General features: G+C 42.1%; 3 protein-coding genes across 3 annotated transcripts in view; 1 reads left to right on the top strand and 2 right to left on the bottom strand.

Annotated features, from left to right (window-relative positions):
- Positions 1-551, bottom strand: part of LOC140240637 (6-phosphofructo-2-kinase/fructose-2,6-bisphosphatase-like) — a 141,955-nt gene extending 141,404 nt beyond the window's left edge. The window contains exon 1 of the mRNA XM_072320393.1: positions 446-551. The gene's annotated coding sequence lies outside the window, so the exon portion shown is untranslated. The remainder of the gene's footprint in view (positions 1-445) is intronic.
- A 1,043-nt stretch (positions 552-1,594) lies between these two features.
- The window catches only part of LOC140240627 (alpha-N-acetylgalactosaminide alpha-2,6-sialyltransferase 2-like), a 141,225-nt gene continuing 120,008 nt past the window's right edge, over positions 1,595-22,811 (top strand). The window contains exon 1 of the mRNA XM_072320384.1: positions 1,595-1,622. The gene's annotated coding sequence lies outside the window, so the exon portion shown is untranslated. The remainder of the gene's footprint in view (positions 1,623-22,811) is intronic.
- Positions 11,845-21,660, bottom strand: LOC140243147 (uncharacterized). The gene is made up of 2 exons (XM_072322877.1): positions 19,675-21,660; positions 11,845-11,925 (listed from the first exon to the last, which is right to left on the bottom strand). The coding sequence occupies exons 1-2, from the start codon at positions 21,658-21,660 to the stop codon at positions 11,845-11,847; spliced, it is 2,067 nt and encodes a 688-aa protein (XP_072178978.1).

Below are 22,811 nucleotides of genomic sequence, written 5' to 3'. Positions count from 1 at the left end.
CAGAAAAATATCAAAAAATGAGTGTTTTTTCCTTAAAATCTCAATCCAATGATCACAATAACCCACAAAAATGGTATCAACTTGTAGATAATTTTATTCTCTTTCATATGACATCAAATTTGTTGAAGTCTGATGTTTCAATCAAATTCTATCTTGCAAATAACAAATTCAGTAAATATGGCGGCCATCTTGGATGCCATCTTGGATTTGGAGGCTTTCGCAACAAATTTTTTGAGGTAGACCAGTGGAATGTTGTTTGTTACAATAAAAACTTGAAAATAAGCATGGTCTACTTAGTTTGTAGAGAGAGTGCAACTCACTCGTTAAGTAAGCGACTTTTTGAGGTTTGGCTCTCCGGTTAATATTATTATTAACGTAGGCCCTACGTTAGCGCCTATTTAGCATTGTCATTGATCAACGCTATAAATTTATGCCTTGCCCTTACCAGGCCCAGAAAAATGAGAAAGTCTCTGGGACGGTGTTTTCCCAATTTGCCTCAGATCAGTAGTTCCAACTTCCTCGTCGTCTTCCTCCTTACTCAGATCCAGATCATCGTCAAGGGGGTTCACAAAAGGTATTGCACTCGCCATTTTCCTAGCTGATCACTTGCTTTTTCGGCAATTGTGCTCACTGACGTCAGCTGACTGAACTGGTTGCGATCCTATTATTATTATTATGGCTAGGACCTACATAGATTCTAGATTTTTGTACTGATATCTATATGGTGTCTGACAAGCAACTAGGATGCATCGATGGTAGTACAATAACCGGTGGTACAAGTGTACACTACTAGTATTATCTAGTGCAACGTTCGCTGCGTCCGCTTTTTGGTGGTCTACCAGTAATCAGAGTGCGGGGCCAGCCCACTGAAGTATGACGTTGGAAGTGCAAGTGGGCCAGCCGGCCGGCCGCGTGTTATTTTTTAGACGGCGCAGATAGGGGACCCTAAAAATCTATTGGGGACCCTATCCCTAAACCTAACCCTAATCCTAATCCTAACCCTAACCATCAAACCCTAACCCTAACCCTAACCCCAACCCCAACCCTAACCCTAACCCTTACCCTAACCCTAACCAAAAACTCTAACCCAACGTTTTTCCCATAGGTTTAACACGCGCCATGCCCCAATCTGTGCCGTCTTAAAAAAAAACCGCTGCCCATAGTAACTCGCCAGCACGGCTCAGTAGATCTGCCGCTCGCTACACCGCCGCCGCCGCCGCACCTCGTAAAAGTAGCGCCAGCTGATCCCGCATCCCGCCCGCCCGGCCCGGAGGGGATGGGATCGGGGAGAGTACGTAGGCGTTTAGTATAGTGCATGCAGAAGAGATAACAAACGTTGCGTTGGTGTCTTCAGCTCGGTTCGGCTTAGACAGAAAAATCCGTCCGTCCGGCGGAGTCTTATACGTTATTTTTGGTGTAGGAGGGGATCCGTGAAGCCAGACGCAGTCTTCGCAGAACATATCCCCGACGACCAGATACAGACTGATCTTTTGGTCAAGGTTCGGCTGATCATGCTCACTGCGCTAGTGACACTGCACTACATGTAGGTTGTCTACACTCTGTTCCAGTTTTCGTTTTCGGTCTAAGTTACCTGTCAAGTGGCAGTGCACTGCAGTGTACCGGTAAGTGCAGTGCATGTAGTGTAATGTGTGCATAAGTTCTAACTGGTAGACCTCTAACACTAACCAATGCTAACGTTATAAGCGTTAGGGTGTCTGGAGTATTTTTCTAACTTTTGAAATTCGCTTTCAAAAGCCGATTATGATCAATTTCATGTGAAAGAGAATTGTGTTAGCAGTTGGTTAGTGTTGTAAGCCGGGTTAATGATGACGCTGACAGTCTCCAGTTGATGTTGCGTAGATTTTATTAGGAAAACAAAACAGCCCCTATAAAGGGTAAACAAACATAAATAATTGTCAAACTTTACAATTATTTATAACAGTGACTATTTCACAAATGAAATAATTTCAACCAGTCTCTCACTTTGCAATCAATACAAATTTCATATATCATTAACTCAATATTTTGATTTCATACAATAATTCACATTTAACAGCAATTCCAGTTTGACTTGGTAAAGAAGTAGTAGTAGAAGAAGAAAATGGAGAAGGAGAAGAAGAAGAAGAATCATAATAATATTAGACACTATATCGAAAGGGTTTTACTCACCAGTCTGTCGATATAATGATTACGTTAAGCTCCGGGTTCCCGCAGCTATCTAGTGCTTGTAACAAATATACAAAATATGTACCGAGACGCTGTCACAAAAAGTACGTCCAAATGTCTCTGGAGTAGATATAAAAATGAATTGAATCTGCATCTCTGTGTCTTTGTGTATTCTCATAAAAATAAAAGTTGCGTTGTGCCCATGCCAACGATGCCAACCGCACACAGCTGCGTCATTGGCATGGTCACAACGCGCCCTAACGCACTGACGCAACAATAGCGCATTGTCCCGTTTACCACAAACTTCCCCGCGATTATATAACACAGCCCATGTGTTATAATCTCGATCACGTCATATCATTTTCATATCATACATAATAATACATAACAAAAAAAAATTCCTCGCTCTTAATGTCAAGTCATTAGAGCAATTCCATATAGAGCAGAACAGTGAATGATTGCAAAAATAATATATTCCAGAAAAGTGTGTGTTCCCCGCTTTTCCGGCCAAATATAACAAACGAGGGAATACAACAAAATTCAGCTTACAAGAAGTCTGCCAAAAATTGCAACTTTGGAACCTCTTACAAATTAATAGTAAATCATTAACACTTAACACTCATATTTGATACTTTGTACAAAAGTGAGGTCAAATTTGTCAGAATAAACAAAACACACGCAAGTGTCGTATAAGTTCCGTGCCAAAAGAATAATACATCAATAATATATTACAATTTTCTTCAGTTCGACTTTCAATGTAAAGCTCAGTCGTTCCACATCGTTATATACAGATTCTCAGAGAAAATGATGCGTAAAAGCCCAGAATGACGTCAACCATGCCGTAACAGAACAACATAACATGTTCTGCGTCGTATATAAAACCATATATCAATGTCTGTGTGAGTAATTCGAATTTATATCGAAACAAAATATACAGAGTCTAATATACATGCCTATCATAAATAATTTCATAAAAACTATTGTATAATGGCAACCACAGCCGTGTTTACATTTATGTGTACATCAAACTTCGGCATATTATACAGACATCCAACAAACAAAAATGATAAAGTATACATCGACGGCAGTGAGACTGCAATCCAAATCCGACATTCCAAGTTATGAATAATACATTCATGTATTGATGATATAATTCATATAAAGTATACATCGACGGCAGTGAGACTGCAATCCAAATCCGAAATTCCAAGTTATGAAAAGTATACATCGACGGTAGTGAGACTGCAATCCAAATCCGAAATTCCAAGTTATGAATAATACATTCATGTATTGATGATGTAATTCATATAACCACCACCTTCCCCGCTATTTTCATTACACGACTCGTGTAATGTAAAAATCTCACAACTGAAATTTAACTCCGATGACTGCTAACTTAGAAAATAAAATATACAGTCATGAAATATAGCCCACAATAACCAACAAAAAAATGAGAATGTGGACATACAGCCACTTCAATCATAACATAGAGCACACGAATACATTGTGTGATCTCCTTATGAAGGCTGCACTGATCTGGGGAGATGGAATGGGTTTCTGTGTTTACCCTTGGTGGATCTATTTGATCTGCGCAAGGGAATGGTTTGATCATTTCCATTTTGGGTTATCCAGTACCATAGGTCACGAGTGTCAGAAGTATCATCACTACTTCCTTCTCCACAAGCTTCTACAGTGACATCTCCCTCGTATGTTGGCATTACTTCATTCTCTTCAATTTGAGGTAGTCCTTCTCTTGGATCCTCAATGAGTAATTTTCTGTTCACCCATTTTGTAGGTCCACCAAGTAAGGGTCGAATAGCGTACACGTCTTGATGTGCATTCACGTCCATTACTATGAAAGGAGATCGATGGAATTTGTCTTCCAGTTTGTGTCGGCCATCAAAGGCGCACCGTTTGAGTAACACTCTGGAACCGACTGTCAGTGATTTACTGATTGTTTGGACATTATTCCTCTCTTTCTGCCTTTGTTGGGATTGTTCAATGTGCTTCTTTGCACACTCGTGGGCACATTTCATAGCTTTAGCCTGCTGAGCTACGAAGTCTTCATCCCAAGTAAGTTCTACATTAGACAGGAGTTGGTCCAGGGGGGTGTATGGTTCTCTACCAAAGAGGAGCTTGTATGGTGACATTCCAGTAACTCGATGCGGTGTACTGTTGTACAGAAACACGATGTTACTGATGAGTTCAGGCCATTTTCTTCGATCCGAAGGAGCAAGAGACCTAATCATGGTACACAATGTTCGGTTGAAACGTTCTGTCTGTCCGTTTCCTTCAGGATGATATGGGGATGTTCGTGACTTTTCAATGTTGTACAGATGACACAGCTCTCGAATCAAAGAACTTTCAAAGTTCTTTCCTTGGTCGGAATGTATTCTGAGAGGAACGCCATAGTGCACGAACCATGTTTCATGAAGTACACGAGCTACCACTGGTGCTGTCTGATTCCTGCAAGGTACCGCCTGGGCGTATTTCGTGAAGGCATCTGTCATAACAAGTACATCTTCATAGCCCCCTTTACCTCGGTCTAGTTTCAGGAAATCAATGGCAAGTAGTTCCATTGGTTGGAAAGCAATGAGATGTCTCCTGGGAGTGTGAACCGCTGGGGTTGGTGTTTTCGTCACCGCACATGAGAAACACTTCTTTACATATGCTTTCACATCTTGCTGTAATGCAGGCCAGAAGCATCTTGTCTTGAGTATACCTGTGGTTCGATTGACTCCTTGATGTCCCCACTGGTCATGTGCATGTTCCAACATCTTTGAACGCAGACACTTTGGGATAAGTAGCTGTCTGTAAGGACCTGTATCTTGATCTGTCACTTGGCGATACAGTACTCCTTGGTGTGCAGTTAACTTGTGGAACTGTTTCAACCATCCCTTTACTTCTGTGGATGAGGATGGTATTGCGTCACCTGGTTTCCAACCAGTCTCCCAGCATGTCCAAACAATTCCAAGGCACTCATCCTCTCTCTGCATAGTAGCTAACTGTGCATGTGTGTATGAGGGAAACACAGCCGAAGGAGTTGATGGGGGTTCGGTTGGTGCATCATCTGGTCCATTGATCTGGAGTTCAGCGGGAAGGATGCTACAATTCATTGCAGCTCCAATAGATGCTTTGATTTCATCGTCATTCGCTGGACATCGACTTAACGCATCTGCACAGGTGTTGAGTCGACCTGGTTTGTACTGAATCCGAATATTGAATGGTGCTAATTGTGCTACCCATCTCTGTTCAGTTGCTCCAAGTTGTGCGGTCTGTAAGTGTACCAAGGGATTGTTATCAGTCAAGACTGTGCACTTAGCGTATTGAAGATATCCTTTGAACTTTTCTGTCACTGCCCACTTCAGTGCTAGGAGTTCAATCTTGAAGCTTGAAAAGTCGGGATACCTCCGTTCTGCTCCGCGTAAACCTCTGCTAGCGTATGCGACTGGATGCAACTTTCCCTCCTCGTCGGATTGTAAGAGGCATGCTCCGAGTCCTTTGAGTGACGCATCCACTTCTACAAAGAACTCCTTGTCGAACTTTGGGTACACAAGTACAGGTGGGGAAGACAACGCGTCTTTCAGGGCTTGAAAGGAATGTTCGGCTTCATCTGTCCATTGAAAAGTGGTGGCCAGCGGTGCCTCACCATTAAGGTCAGGAGCTTGTCTTTTGTTGATTTTACGTCGAGATGTCTGTTTCCCCACACACTGATGAAGTGGTGCTGCTATCTCTGCAAAACGAGGTACAAATCGTCTGTAATACGAAGCAAGTCCTAGGAATGAACTAAGCTCGTTACTTGACTTTGGTGTTGGCCAACTCGACACGTGCGATTTTGTCAGGATTAGCTGCTATGCCGTCAGCACTCACGATGTGGCCAAGATGTTCAACTTCTGACTGGAGCAACTTGCACTTCTTTCCCTTCAGCTTGAGCCCGTGTTTGATCAAACGCTGGAATACTTCATTCAGTGTGGCAACATGTTCTTCTAGCGTCTTGGAGAACACCAAAACATCATCCAAATACAAGATTAATCGTTGTAGATTCATGTCACCAAATATCTGTTCCATGACGCGTTGGAATGTTCCTGGACTGTTGCACAATCCTTGTGGGAGGCATAGAAACTCGTAGAGTCCCCATGGGACACAGAAAGCTGTGAAAGGGATTGACTCTTCTTTCATTGCCAGCTGAAAGTAACCATGTGATAAGTCCATGGATGTGAAATACTTGGCTCCTGACATGGCTTCCAGACTCTCTTCAATCTTGGGGAGGGGAAATGAGTCCTTGATCGTGATAGCATTCAGTTGTCTGTAGTCAATACATAATCTGAGTGCTCCTGTTTTTTTCCGTACTAGCACGACCGGGCTAGCATATGGACTGGCTGATGGGCGAATTATTTTCCTGTCCAGTAGATCTTGTAAGAGGGTTTTTACCTCTTCCGTCTGGTGAGGATGTATTCTCCTATATGGCAGTCTGATATTTTTACCATCGGTTACCTTGATTTCATGCGGTATCAGATCGCAGTATCCCAAGTCATAGTCATCAGAAGAAAAAGCTTCTCTATTGTTATGCAACATTTCCGCCACCATACATGCTTCATCATACTTCAATGAATCCAGACAGACTCCATCTGGCAAATCTATAGTCGAACCATCAGCAAATGCAAACTTCCCCGCATGGCTTTTCTTTTCCTCACCAGGTGTAGGTGTCAAATTTTTGTCTCTTCCATGTTCAAAGACAACTTCTTCTGGTCTGAAGTATCACGTGATTCCATGTCATTTTCCACAAAGACTTCGGATACATTTACTTCAATAGTCTCATCGTTTGAACGAGTGATTACCTCTTCTCTTGCATCAAGTTCTATTGCAGTTGACAGGACGGTATGTGGTTCAAGTATTACCTCATTTTCCTCATTGTTAACTACCAGTATGTCCATTGGCAGTTGTCCCGATACACATCCTTCGACAGTCTGTAGAGATGGATGCTTACAGTGTTCCGAAGATCCCACCAACCACAATTTATCCGGTTCAACTTCCGAGTTACTACGAAGACAGCATCGCAGGGTCCTAATTGACATGGGAGGAATAACCTCTAGTGTTTCTCCAGTAACAACATCCATCCTTTTTGTTCCATTTTGAGTCCCCCTTTTATTCTTCCGTGGCATCATCAGGCTCTGAATGGTTATGCTCAAATCGTCATCTCTGTCTTCTTTACCAAGAAGTACTTGAAGAGCGTTACATCCTAATAGAATAGGATAATCTTCCTGTCTTGTTCCGGTTATGATCTGTTGATCTACAACGAGAAATCCAACCATGGCTTTATGTTCTCCAACTTTCACCGGGGCCTTGACGTATCCTTCAACTGGAATTCCACGTCCTTCCACGCCAACAATCTTAACGGAGGACTCTAACTTTCCAATTGGTCCTAACGTCTCCAGCCTCGACTGATAGATCTGCATTGGAATAAGGGAAGCCTCTGCGCCTGTGTCCAGTATGCAACCAATACTTACATCACCTATCTCCGCCACTGTCCTTGGACTTGGAGATATCAACAATTCTTGTAAGGTAATGGGCCTGTGTTCATCTTGGCGACTCAAATCAATGTTCCCTGTATCAACATGTACATTGTTCATATTTGCCATGGGCCTTGCGTCAACACTCTCTGTCGTTTTGCCCGCAACGACAGAGAAATCTAGTTTCCCGAAGTATATCTTGCACCCGGAGCAGAAGACCCTGATTCTGACTGATTTGCCATTTCAGGACACGAACTCTTGTAGTGGCCAGTCTGTTTACACTTATAACAGACCACCTCAGACAATGGTTTGCGTCTTGGTCTGTTTGACTTCAAGCCTTGTACCATAGAGCGGAGTCCCGACATTTCATCTCTCATGTGGGTAACTTCTTCGATAAGATGTCGTTGCTGGTCTAACACATCAAACAACTTTGGAAGCGATGAAACGGCACATTCCTCGACGACTGTCTCTCGTACACGAACTCGTCTGGCTTCCGGTTCCTGTCTTTCTTGGAAAAGGAGCAGAGCCTCTCTTCTCATGTCATCGAAGGTCGTTCTCTCGTTTGCAAGGTATATTCGACGGAGTTCTCGCCTCACCCACACCTCTTTTGCTCCTTGAACGAATTGCTCACAGAGAGATTTATCTCTCAACTGTTTGAGCGCAACTGATTCTTCCTGCGTTACCGCTGCGTTTTCCATCTTCGAGTACAGCTTCTTGAGTGCGCGACTGAAATCTGCCAACGTTTCCGCTTCCTGTTGTTGGCGACTATGGAAGATAGTACTGAGGGAGTGTGAGCTTTCATGATGGCCGAAACACAACCGCAGAGCCTCTTTCATCTCCTTGATTTTCCCTTTTGCGCTTTCCGGCAGACATGCGATCTCCTCTTTTGCCGCGCCAGTCAAATGATCAACGAATACTTTCGCTTTCTCCCCTTCACTTAAGCCCAAACCACTCGTGGCGTCATCGAATTCCTCTAGCCATTCATTGAGAGAGATATCACCGTTTCTTTGTGGGTTCCCCTTGAATTTTGCCAATCGACCAGGTGGCAGAATACCCCCGAAACCCATGGCTCTCTTAAAAACTTGAGCCATCATCTCCACATTAGCAGAACTAGTGTCACCTTCGCCTTGACTCATGATTTCCTACTTGTTATAGAGAACACACAACTGCAGTGCTATGGATATACGTTATTCACAAAAATATACCAGAACGTGCCTTGGCAACCATAAATATATGATAAGCAGTACGGTACATTGACACTAAATCAAAAACAGCCGAAATGATCTAAAATATTACACGTACTTAAATACTGGCAGTATCATACGATGGCGTAATCAAAATAAATAGTCGACAAAGTCCATGGCACAGTTCTTACTTCCGTACACGTCGATTCTCATGCAGTCAATCAGTCGACTCGGCGAAGAAGTAGCGTTGACTTCTGACTCCTCGGAACGTAATCTCCCGTCAGACTCGAGGCTGTCATCCCTCAGGGTTCCTCGGCTCCTCTACTAGATAAAGTAGATCACTCCGTCAGGCTGTCATCAGATCCCACTCCTGACACCATTTGTTGTAAGCCGGGTTAATGATGACGCTGACAGTCTCCAGTTGACGTTGCATAGATTTTATTAGGGAAACAAAACAGCCCCTATAAAGGGTAAACAAACATAAATAATTGTCAAACTTTACAATTATTTATAACAGTGACTATTTCACAAATGAAATAATTTCAACCAGTCTCTCACTTTGCAATCAATACAAATTTCATATATCATTAACTCAATATTTTGATTTCATACAATAATTCACATTTAACAGCAATTCCAGTTTGACTTGGTAAAGAAGTAGTAGTAGAAGAAGAAAAAGGAGAAGAAGAAGAAGAATCATAATAATATTATATCGAAAGGGTTTTACTCACCAGTCTGTCGATATAATGATTACGTTAAGCTCCGGGTTCCCGCAGCTATCTAGTGCTTGTAACAAATATACAAAATATGTACCGAGATGCTGTCACAAAAAGTACGTCCAAATGTCTCTGGAGTAGATATAAAAATGAATTGAATCTGCGTCTCTGTGTCTTTTTGTATTCTCATAAAAATAAAAGTTGCGTTGTGCCCATGCCAACGATGCCAACCGCACACAGCTGCGTCATTGGCATGGTCACAACGCGCCCTAACGCACTGACGCAACAATAGCGCATTGTCCCGTTTACCACATTAGTAAGAGTTCTAAGACATAGATCTATTTCAAATTTCATGATGAAATGATAATGATCACGATGATATGTTCCTATCTTGAGAAATTAAGCTTTGAAATCACGCCAATAAATTACCACTTTTTCTCGCTGAAAACGAGCGAAACACGATCCAAATCATGTTTGCAATTAGCGCTGAGAAGCTGCATGAGTGTGCGGCCCACCTCCAGCGACCGGTTAATGAGCGCACAGTTGTCAGCAGTGAGCTAAAACGCGTAACCAGCGCAGGAGCCACTCCCCCTAATTGTGACATTTGATTCGCAGTAGCTGGAGCGCCCTACGTACCTACCTACTGTAGTAACCCTGCGGATCACAGGCGTAGCCTGTAGTGTGTAGCCCCACCGGTACATTGCGGGGATCAAGGGAGCGGATCGCTGAACATCGCGATTGTCAGCCAGGGCAGCCGGCGTGGCAAGCATGGTTCAAAGAAAATGTAGTCGACTGTCGAGAGCAGGTGCAAGCAGCTCGCGTGAAATGTACAAGCTACTAGTACAACCTCTACCACTATTCTTATGTGCATGAATGACCAAACAAGTCATAATCAAAGCATAATCTGGGATCCCTTCACCCAGGCAAACATCGTGAAACTGGAAATGATCCAGAGAAGGTATGCACGCTTTGTCTGCAATGACCATCACAGAACAAGCAGTGTCACCGCCATGCTTCAAAAACTTCAATGGCCATCCTTGCAAGAAAGGAGAGCACAGGCAAAGGTTGCAATGATGTTCTGCATTAGGAACTCCATGATATCCATTCCCGCATCAGTTCTGACCCCATCGCTACCTCATTCAAACAGGGGCCACGACCAGAAACTCAAAGTACCATTTGCAAGAACACAAGTACTCCAAAGAAGCTTAATTCTTCCCAGATGCAACCAGGCTTTGGAACTCATTACCCCAGGCCGCTGTCTCCTGTACCTCTCTGTCAAGACCCAGCTCTGTTAAGACATGGATGCCTGTTTTTTAAACCGCACATAAGTGTAGTTCCATGTAGATTTTTCTTAATCCAGACACTGTAGAACTATATGCCTGCACAGCACAACAGTACGAAAATACACCCGACGGTGGCCTGTACTTATAGTGAAGAAGAAGAAGAAGAAGACTCCACATGTATACTAATACTAGATAGAACTTAAGTAGAGTCTAGAGTCTTGAGTCTAGAGCTAGATGTTCTCTGTTTTCAAACTGATTAGCCACGACGCACATGATTTTTGAGTGTGACTGTATCCAAATGTACAGAGTGCTATGTGTGATGTGTGTTGAAGAGCTATCGCAAGCGACAGCTCAGTTTCCTGCAGCTGCCACTTATTGGCCGGCGGCAGCACACACGCACACACACACAGGTAGCTCGCTGCATTTCTTGTGCTGCATGCACACACGATCCACACACTGCATTATATACGCAGCAGAGGCCATGTGGTAGACGGCGATGCGTATTGAATTTACATATGCATGAGTGCCTTCGCGCGAAGTTACTATGGATTTTTGCATACGAAGCCACGCCTAAAACGTTTGCTGTGACCAAAAAATTATTGCAAGAGGTATCTTCAAGGTGATATCCCCACACCAAGACGTGGAGCTAGCGAAAAACTAACCGCACTCAGGGCAATTCCACGGTATATAGGACACAGGTGCCAAAAATTCAAAATGATATTTGTTTCAAACACCATACATTTTCAGACAATACTTGAGTTGAAGTTTTAAGAATCATTATGTTTTTCAATAAAAGCAGCCCTTTTGATTTTCAAAATGGCTGCCAAAATATGCCTATATAACTCAATAGTAAGAAAGAGTGTATCGTCACATAACTTACTCTCTGTATATCCACTTTACTAGTACTCTAAACAGCAATCTTTTATATGTATGCAGTAACCAAAGAAGTCTTTTACCCCATGACAGGAAAAAAAAGCTGGTTGCTTTAAAGAATTTGAGAAAAACTTTTAATTAGTTTGACAATGATGGATGTAACGTCAGTTACCAAAAACAAGGAACTTTTTAACTTTATTCATCAAAGAAAGTGAGCTGTATGATGTAACTTGGGATTTCTAATGTATGCCCATATCCCTTCCTTTCAATACCAGAAATAAGGATACTTGGCATACTGGAGAGTCAAAATGAACACTTCAAAATGTGTAACGTCAGTTACCGAAACGTCATATACCAGTATGTAATGTCAGTTACCATGACAGTAATTATAACTGAGGCAATTTTTTTTTTTAACTCTAGGCCATTTCAACACATCTGACAAATCAAAGGTTATCAACAAAGAGCAGCAATCCCTTTGATAGGGAATTATGTCATCACCATGGTATGTCCATTGATACATTTTTTTTTTTTTTATTAATTGATTTATTTATTTATTATTAATCATTTTTTTCTTGGTTTGAGCTTTTGATTTTCGGTTCAGCACAATCATCTGGAAGTTTAGGTTTACCACATGCAATATATGCACTCAAATTACAGTACATTCACAGTCCTACGGGATGATAAAGCTACCAAAGTTTGTAGGCCTAATCAATGATGTGGTTGCATGGTAACCACCTTTTTCTATTAAAAAGTTTATGTACAGCTGTATACTAACAGTTTTAGAATCTTTACCAATGATTGATTTTACTAGCATTTTTCTTTTTTTCTGGAAGCTTAGTGAAGTTTATACCTCAAGGCAAATGCACAAACAGATATATTTCTTCGCTTGCACTTTAATGTCTGGTTTAGTTAATATGGCACATCTTGTATTATGGTACATTGTGTACATAAGGCATGTACTGTCATTACTCTTTGAAACTTAACACTGATGTTGCTCAACATTTAACTCTGATGTTGCTCAAAGTAAGAGGTGATTCTAGGGTTAAAAAAAAATGTTCAGATTTGTTGATTACTTTAATTCATTCATACAGGGACATTTTGTAATACATGATAATTATGAAAAGGAACATTTGTTTATATTGACCTTAGAATTCTTTCGTTGCAAAGTCCTGTTTCTTGGTATCTGGGATGTATTTGCAAGCCTTGATATACCAATGAAAAGGAAAAGAAAAACAATTATGACTTCAAGCAAGGAATAAACCAATAATGCCCTTTTGACCAAAAAAGCACATTGTTTCTTCTTCACAGAAAAAAAAATTAAAAGTGTAACACTATTCATTTACAAATCAATTGATTATGGAGATCAAATTTTTATTTGTGGCCCTAACAATGCCTTGAAGGAGGAGTAACATAAAGAAAAGAAGATAAATCACAGTAGATTTCATACATAATATGCATATTTATGAGTTGATATTTGTATGTGTTTTTTCCCCATGTGATACTTCACACACAAAAATATGTGTTTTGTGTCTACAGGATATTTTGGGTGGGGCACTCTACATAGAAACTTTCCTGTTCATTAAAAAAAAAAAAAAAAAAAAAAAAAAAAAAACCTTAGTTAAATGTCAATATTTATACTTGGAACTGCTGAATCTAAATGGCTCTATGTAATCATAACTGTTGAATAAGCATTCAATCTTAAGACAAATGTCAAGAAATATCCTCTGGAGTATTTACATTAGTTTTGCTCAACTGTGCTAGGGCGGGGGAGCTTGGCTTGGCTTGGAGCTTGGCCCCACCCAATTTGTGTGGACCTTTAGATTTTGTTTTAATTTGTTGCTAAGTAAATGCCTGGGATTGTTACTGGTATACTGCAGCAATATAATAACCTGTAACAAATTTAATAGTTCTCTGTAAACCTCATAGCAAAAGTATGTGTAACGTCAGTTACTGACATGTTTACCTTTAAGTTTTCATAGAACACAAAGAAAATAGACTTTGTTTCATTTCATATGTATATTTGTATTATGAACCAAGGTATGATTCCATATCAAACAAATCACTCTGAAAGGTCAGAATTATAAGATATCACAAAACTATTCCCAATCATGATTTTGCCTGTGTAAACCCTATGGCAAATGTAAGCGTAACGTCAGTTACATAACGTCAGTCATGCCTTCACTGAAATTGGCATGGTGCTAAAAGGAAATATCTAAAGCGCGCATTATTTTGCACACCTGTTCTTAAGAACCAAGGCATATTGCCATATAAAACACATAAAGGTTAGAAGTTAGGGACATGAGATATTTCCAATTAAATCTACACCATCAGGGTTCTCGCCAGGAATTTCTTCACGCTTGTTGGCAGTTATTCGCGCTGTTCTGGGGGTGGGTACGCGAAGCGCGGAAGCCTTCGCTAATGCTCAATACAATCACAGATAAATCGCCGCTAATATGCCACTAAATGCAACATTTTCACGGAGATGTAATGAACGTTGTGAGGGGCATATTCTCACAGAAACGATGCAGAAACTCTATACCTTTTGTTGGCGGCAGTTCCTAAATAATAAATGAAAGTGAAGTACATGCCGATGGTGAAGGTTCCGATTTCTTTTAGGCCTTCCCTGTTTCATTGTTGCAATAATTAGCCGTCTCTGCATCGCAACAACGCGCGCCGTGTACTAACTATACCCGTAGTGTTTTTGCTTTCTCGCCGTCTGCTCGGACCACATGGTAGGCCTATTGCATGCAGATGCGCGAGAAGCAATCGAGAACTCTCGGGACATTGTTGCACTGTCCTTTCTGGGTATACTGCGGTAGTTTGGCCGTGACATCAAAGAGATATCATACAAAAATGTAATGATGGTCATTATTCCGAAGGTTTGTTTAATCATAAAATGAAACGATCCATTACTGAGTACTTCGAAGGTTTGTAATCAAAAACAACAACACCAAAGGTCGGTACTACAGATGAATGTTCAAAATAAACAAAACTGATTTCGTTCGGAGATTAAGAAACATTTTTTTCTTAATCATTTTCCGATTAACGAAACTTCAGAAAGGAATCTATCATCTATCATCGTTATTGTTTCGGAATAACAAACCTTCAGAGTAAGAAAACTAACCATTTTGGGGCCGTTGTTGTATTCCGAAATTATACTGGCAGAACGTTCGAAATAACAAAACTGATTTCATTTGGATATAAACGAATATTATTTAAAAACAACAACAACAACCAGCAAATAAGTTTGCATGTGCAGCAGTGCTATTGTGGGAGGGAGGTTTCGTTGTACAATTCACTTCATATTTTTTTTTTTCTTTGCCTGCTTCAGTTCTTTTGATGTTAAAACTAATATTTCGGGCCTGAGGAAGTTCTCTGGTTCATACCGAGTTGCATGAATGGGGTTATAGAGCCCACTAATTGTCAAAATCGACAACTAATGTCAAAACAACCACTAATGTCATAACACGTCGACGACAAATGTCATAACAACCACTAATGTCATAACACGTCGGACGACAAATGTCAAAACGACCACTAATGTCATAACACGTCGGCAACAAATGTCATAATGACCACCAATGTCATAACACGTCGACGGCAAGTGTCAAAATCGGATTAACCACTAATGTCATAACACGTCGACGACAAATGTCAAAATCGGATTAACCACTAATGTCATAACACGTCGACGACAAATGTCAAAATTTCCAGATTTACTTAAAGGGGAGTAGCCTTTACAACATCAAAGACTGGCGAGACCCTCCCCCCCCCCCCTCAATTTTCTTATTTTAATTCCTGTTGCGTCAACAAAATATAGAGATGGGGCACCAGAGTAGTAGAGCAGATAAGCCGACTAATTGTGCAAAATTTGACTAAAGCATGAAACTTTCACCAGTTGTAGTACATGTCATAAGATTCAATTTAAGATCGGGAGGTAAGTCTGATTTGACCTCTGATGACCTCCAGAGGTCAATGAACTTTTAATATCAGAATATTGATGTTTGACGTCTTTGGATAGTGAAAAACACAGTTTTGATGTACTAAACGAGATTATTCTGTTACAATGGATTGTCTTCATATTCCACAAAGCATTGGTAACTACCAACAGGTCCTACCTTTGACCTCTGAGGACCACGAAAGGTCAATGACCTCAAAATGTCAAAATATTGATATTTGTTGTCATGGGTAACAATAAACTGCCGAATGATGTACTAAACATTAATTTGTGCTAAAATTGAATTGGTTTCATATTCCACAGAGCATTTGGAATTATTTACAAGTTTTCACCTTTGACCTCTGAGTATCACGAAAGGTCAGTGACCTCAAAATACAACAATATTCATTTTGATATATAGGGCCTGTGATCATGATGTTATGGGTAGCAATTTACTTGCAAGATGTACTCAACATTCATTTGTGCCACAGTTGAACTTGCTACATATCTCACCGAGCATCTGCAATGATTAAATAGTTCTAACCTTTGACCTCTGGAGGCCATGAGAAGTCAGTGACCTCAAAATTTGGAAATCGATATTTGATGGAAAGTTGATGGTTGACCACACAATCACCTACTACAGTAAATGTGTCTAAGTATTAATTCCATGAAACACCGTGTACTGTCCTCATGTATGAATGAATGAATTGAATGAATGTATCCCACTTTTGGCATCTGAGGGAAATGCAAGGTCAATGACCTTAAAAATTTAATATGCAAATAATAATGTTTGGCTTACTGGATTAATGTTCAATGGTAGGCCTAAGTGCAACTGTTCTTGACTTAATTCATGTTATTACCCTTAATTTATGTTATTATTGATGCGTCTGCAAATCTCACGTACCGAGTTGCAATTCGTAGTATATGCAGGTGTCAAACTCGTGTGAGAGGCCAGTAACTCCAGAAATGAAATCTACTGTAAGTAGCATCGGGTTACAATCAGGTTATTGTGTTATCCAGAAGAGATTATATGAAATTGTGCCTTAAGATGATTTGTGCAATTGTCCAATTTTCATTGATCAAGGTCTTTACACTTACACATGCCCATGGAGATGTTCATGACCTCAGGCAAATGTGGAGTATTAGCAGACACACACACAAAGGTATCGTCCATATTGATGGTTAAATGTCTAGGTGTCTGCTTGCATCTAACAGTCCCCTGAACATGCACATAATTCAGTGCACTTGAGTGCAGCCTTGGTACACTTGCAGCGGCCTGTACATCCTTTCTTGCAGTTGCAGTGGATCAGTTCGTGGCAAGATTTTGATGCCTCTGGCAGAGTTGTCCAAAGAGGCTGCCATCCAGAGGTGTGCCTTGTCCAGCCCCATTCAGATGGGCTTGGTAGGTCAGGATTCAGGATCAGAGTCTGGTTCCAGCAGTTTGCTTGCAGACATGCGCGTTTGATGTGCTGCCGAAGTGCAGCCTGCGTTGGGGGAATGTTATTCAGAGCCCTCGACTTCTGTGCGAAGAGATGCTTCCTGGCATCGTTTACTTCCAATAGGTTGCTGGTGCGGTCATAAATCAGCACAACAAAGCGCTCAAGCAGTGACATGGACTCTCCACTGACATCACATGGCATACATAAGAGTTCCTCAAAAGCATCTGTCACCTCTGGGAAAACTTTCCATGTCTCCCATGCAGTCTTCTTCCCTCTGCCAACAAAAGAAGACACTGTGTCACACCCGGTGAGAGCATGGAATATGGGGAGAGTAGCACATTGTCTTGGATTCATGGAGGCAACCAGTTCATGTACGGGTATGTAACTAAAGCTGGATCCAGCACCAAAAGCTACCCATAGTTCATCAGGAGTAATGTCATTGAAAGAACTTACCGCTAGCACCACAACATCGGTGTCCACAGTGCGTATTGTCAGCTTCTTGAGTCCCTTATGTACGGCATCTGCCACATGTACAAGCATGCGTGTGTCTGCCTCCTCGTGTGAACATGGGGCGAGGCTGGTCAAATCGGAATCAGTAGGGGAGCAGAGAACCCCACTTCCACATGTAGCGTAGATCTTCTTGCCATCAGCCACTGGAAGACCAACTGCCTCTCGTGCGAGTAAGCTGAAGAGTTCAGTTTTGTTCTCGTCTACACGAAGGAAACCCTTCCAGTTCTTTGGCATGGCAGTAGAGGGAAGCACTCTCCTTCTAGTGCCCCTTCCCCTCTTTTCTCTCGTTGTGCTTTTCAGGCTGTTAGGAATATACACATCCCAAACGATGTCCAGCCTTTTCACCTTCGTCAGTTGACTGGAAATGTATGCTCCAAAGACGGTGCTCGCATAGTCTTTAAACGTCTTTGCTGGTGAGGGATTGAGCATTTGCACAACAGCTGCACCATCAACAACTGTAGCATCAACCGTAGGTGCACACTTGGTCTCAGCGAGGTCCGATGTTAAGCAATGCAGTAAATCTGCTTTTGCCCCAAGGTGCATTTTTCCTCCCGTTGATAACGACGGTGGGGCTGCGTGGTTCTCGTGGCGGAAGAACTGGTCAAGGTCCCCATCCCTGGACTGACATGAGATGTATAACCTTGAAAAGAGATTGCAATCACTCTTCACTGCTGCAAGCTGCATCTGCTGCTTTGATTGTGTCCTTGCATGTGGCCGACTGAAGAGTGGCAACTTGTTCTTCTTCAGCGTGTCTGTCACTGGCGTCGTGCAAAGTTCAAGCCTTTCTTCAACAAACTTTGTGTACTGCTCATGACCAAGAGATTCGATCTCTTTCACAGTTTCTGAAACTGAAGATTCCATAATGTCTCTCGTGTCAAGAACCAACAGATCTTGAGTGTCCTCTAGGAATGGGTTCTCCATCTCTTGAAACACTGCTGTAAGTGCTCTGATATCCTTCATGAAGGCCGCCTGCACTCCAGGATTCTGGTCATGGTGAAAATTCTCAGTGTCATGAGCACTCTCATCTCCTTTAATTGTCGTCTGCTCTTCAAATTCTGCAGTGATCCTTGCCACTTCAGGACCTGCCACCATCCAGCGTCTGAGTGCCCCAGGGTTTCCTGTTAGTCCAATAGCACCACCACATCCTTTGATCACAGCATTGTTCTGTTCGTGACATTGGTCAATTGCCATGGCAGAAAACTTGTTGGTGGTCTTGTGTACCACAAACTTCCCAGCCTTGAATTCTGCCAGGACATCTGGGTGCTTGTCTACGAGGTTCATCATATCACGGATGTGCACAGAAAGCCACCTGGAATAGTTCGTGTGATCTAAGGCAAACATCCAGGGCATAATCTCCGTCAGGGATTGCATATAGAGCTCAAAGTTCCCTTCACGAAGTGATCGGATGTACACCAGCAAGAGAATCTCCAATGACAGGGTCTTAAGCCAGTAGTCAAAATGCACACTGGCCTTTGCCCGCCTTCTGCACCACTCCTCAAAGACCTCTTCATCTGGCTGAGTGTTGTTGGCACTGTCTTGTGTGCAGTCTTTGCTGTACGCCTGCTGGAGTAGTATGTGGAGAGTCGCAGCTGTGACTTGGTGTGCATGGCGGGTCTTGATAACATGACTGGCTCGGATAAAGGAATCTGCTGTCCCAGAGCTGGCAATGTTGGCTTGTACCAGGGCATTCGTCCAACCACTATCTTCAAGCCAGTCACCAAGCAGCTGGAAAAAGAAATGACAAAAAAAAAATGACACAGCTATGATGATGTTAAAATTGCATTATAAGTGCCCTTCCTGACACAATGGAATGTAAAACTACGCATGCTATTTCACTTTCATTGATGAAAATTGTGGTATAACTACTGCATGAGTACCAGAATATCTTAATATGTACTCAGCTGCTACTTTATGTCACAGAACATACCTTTAACACACCCATCTCGATATGAAGACCGCCAAACATGATCACAAAGTGATCCTCCCCATGTGTGGCTGGCCAGGTCCACTGAATTTCCTTGGCAAGGGCGAAGAGTGGCTGATCTGCAGCAAGAACAGGAACTTGTCCAGGGTTCAGGTGCTGAATTGCTGCTTTGACAATGGTCATTGAATGCTTTATCATTGCAACAGAATGAGCGCTGTCTACAAACAGAGGCAAAAGTGCATTGATTGCAGCAGGTGGGATCAATGCTTTTTGGAAAGAAGCATGGTAGGCAGACCATGATACCCATTCATCTATGGATTGCTTCTCTAGAGCTGTCTCCACAGTCCTCAGCCATCTATACTCTTCTTGCACTGCAGCGTCAACAGCCATGAGGTCAGGAGGTTTTGCAGGACCTTGAATTGGAGGTGCAGTGAAGTGGTGTGTCTTCGTGGCAGCAGGTGGTACACTTGTGTACTCTAACGGCAGAGGAGTTATAGACTTGGCAGAAGCTACGTCTTGCCCAATCACCACTACACCACGGTCGAGGCCATCATTTGTGTGCGATGGATGCTGCATAAGGGATATACTTGTACCATGGAAAGAATCCTTGGCTGTTGCAGAGGTAGGGTTATGGTCAATATTATCAACAGCCCCAGTAGTGAAGAGTCGCTTTCGCAGCTTGGGTGGGCATACAACTTCTTCCATGTCAAAGCGCTTGCAGACACCATTGGCAATGTCTGCTGTCAACTGTAGTAATCTACCATAGGACACACACAGCCCAAGGTTGAACAATGTGTCAATCAGGCTTCGACTCCTAGTCACAGAGTTTATCTTGAGGGACAAGTAGAGCGGGAGTGGGGTTTCTCTCTCGCGGCCATGGCGAATTGACATCGATTCGGCATTCCGTCCATGCTTAACACTGTTGAACACCAGCAGCTGTGATATTGTAAGAGCAGCAGTTGTGGTGCTCGGGCTGCTGAACTGAGTCTGGTGCTTGATGTTGGCCCCATCGAGGATCATGTTCACAAGAGCAATGAGGGAAGGTGACACAGAATCTTTTTGACAATCAGATTTGAATGTACCGTCAAAGGTAAACTTGGTCTCAAACATTTCCCTACGGACTACCTGTGCAGCTCTTGCAAGGTGTATGGCATCATTGTCACATTCACAGGCCTTCTTGAGCGCTGGACCTATGTCTCTCTCAAACAAAAGAAGTGTTTCTCTGCCATGAGGATGGGCTCTCAGATCAGGAAGCGCAGAAAGGAGTCTGTCCTTCAGTCTAGTTGTGTGTACTCGGTTGCTCACAGTGGCACCAAGCTGCTCTAATCTCGTCTTGTATAGGTTGGCCAAGTCCGAGAGTCTGAATACTGGAGCATTGTCCCCATCTTCAAGAGTGTCTTCCGTAAATACCACCAACTCAGCAAAGGCTATACCATGCAGTCGATCTGCATCCTCATCCTTGGGGGCGGCAGGTCTGACTTTGTTGTATAATGCACGAAGACAATTGCGATGATATTTCGCTTCTATGGCAACCATGTCTCCCGCAGACAGCTTGGCAAGAAGTTCAGCATCCCCCAATTCAATGGCACATTTCCGAACGTTTTTGTCAATTTCTGTTGTAGCTGCATGGTGCAAGCCAGCATTGCCAGCTGGCTTACTACAAAAGAAACAGATAGGTTCGGTCGACTGTAGAATCATTTGGGCTGCAGCTGATCGTGTGCGCACTGTTGGAGTACTGGTACAAGATTGTTGTTTTGAAGCTGATTCTGCTTTGCTCTGCTGAAGAAACATTTTTTTGTTAAATTTTAAGCGACACTTTTTGTGCCACTGAGCACTGTGTCTCATCAAAGTAGCTTCTACACCATCGCCATCATCCAGTCTGTTCAAGTTGAGGTCCATTGGCATGTGGCGGAGTCCTTTAAACTGGATGAGATCCTCCGTCAAGGATGCATAGCCAGCACCAATCGGTTTCATTTTAGATCGAAGTGGGCACTGCAAAGGTTCATCTGTGTCTGCTTGGCAAAGAATACACATTTTCCAGTTAGTTTGTGGGGGCAGTTTACATTCCTTGGCCATTGAAGGTTGGGTTGGGTCTATGATTGTATGACGCTTTGCCATGGTGATGATCAGGTCTCAGGCCTTAGATGATATATTTTTGTTCTGGCCATCAGACAGTGATCTGCAACAAAAAGAACGAAAATTGTGTAAGTTTCAGCCACCACAGTTTGACCTCCAACTGTCCTGACTATTATAAATCAATAACAGTGATGGCAATAATTACTACAACAATGATAGTATATAGATTATATTACACCAATCCACTTTGTAGAGTGCTCAATATGCGACAGAGCAAAATTAACATACAGTATTAAGATTACTCTTCTTTGGGGGAAAGAGTCTCAAGTCATAAAAGCTTTTAAGTCAATAGGAAGGCTATTGCAGAAATCGGGACATGCATGAATAAAATGGCATTTTCCCCATGATTCTCGACTTTATGAATAGCACGGGAAACATGAGATGATTTCAAAAATCTTGTGGGAGTGTGACTTTAAATGAGAGAGGTATTGAAAAGAGAGCAGGACCACGGAGAGCGACGTTGTTCAGGGTCTAATGATTGTCAAGATTTGGAACCTTTTTGTTGCTTTTTTACCTAGCTGTCGATTTATTTCACACACAAAAAAATGTGAACCGGCTTATTTGCTGAATTTAAATTCTGAAATGTAAAAACTCCCTCATGTAAGAGGGGGATACATCATACCACCCCCTCCCTCGCTTGGTCCCTCTCAATAGAATTCATTGATTCACTTTAGGATAGACAAATTTCGGAATATTTCTACAAAAAGTGTTCACCAGATCTTTCACTTCAGTTCCAACAAATTCAAAAGTTTCCTCAAGTGGGAGGATATATCCCCCTCCCAACAACAACAAAAAAGTGTGCCTCAGGTGATTATATTTCAGTTTTAAAATTGCAAAAGGGCTGTTATGTCAAAAGAGGTATCACATTCGGACCTTCCCTTAACCTAATAAGAGCTGAGATACTGTGATTCAGTCGTCCACGTTTTAGGATAAAATTTATTTTCTTATTACGTACATCATGATAGGCAAAGATCCATAATTTCACTAAAATGTGTGTACCAGATTGCTCAATTTTAGTCTATACTGCAAAATCTTCCTAAGCTAGAGTGTGAGGGAAGTACCCCCTTCCCACACTTTTTTCCCTAGCTCCGTCTCTCCACTCAATAACAAATATATTCCAAGTTTTGCCCCTG

The sequence above is a fragment of the Diadema setosum genome, chromosome 2, assembly GCF_964275005.1.
Source record: "Diadema setosum chromosome 2, eeDiaSeto1, whole genome shotgun sequence".
Classification (NCBI taxonomy): domain Eukaryota; kingdom Metazoa; phylum Echinodermata; class Echinoidea; order Diadematoida; family Diadematidae; genus Diadema; species Diadema setosum.
Note: the sequence above shows the minus strand (reverse complement) of the source record. Positions and strands in the feature narration are given on the sequence as shown.

Bases quoted from the DNA above. Each gene is read 5' to 3' on its own strand.
- LOC140243147 (XM_072322877.1), bottom strand. From the start codon at position 21,660: ATGGCAAAGCGTCATACAATCATAGACCCAACCCAACCTTCAATGGCC. The intron at 11,926-19,674 runs GTTCTTGCTGCA...TGATGAATAAAG, and splicing joins TGAACCCTGGACAAGTTCCT to TTAAAAAGTTCCTTGTTTTT.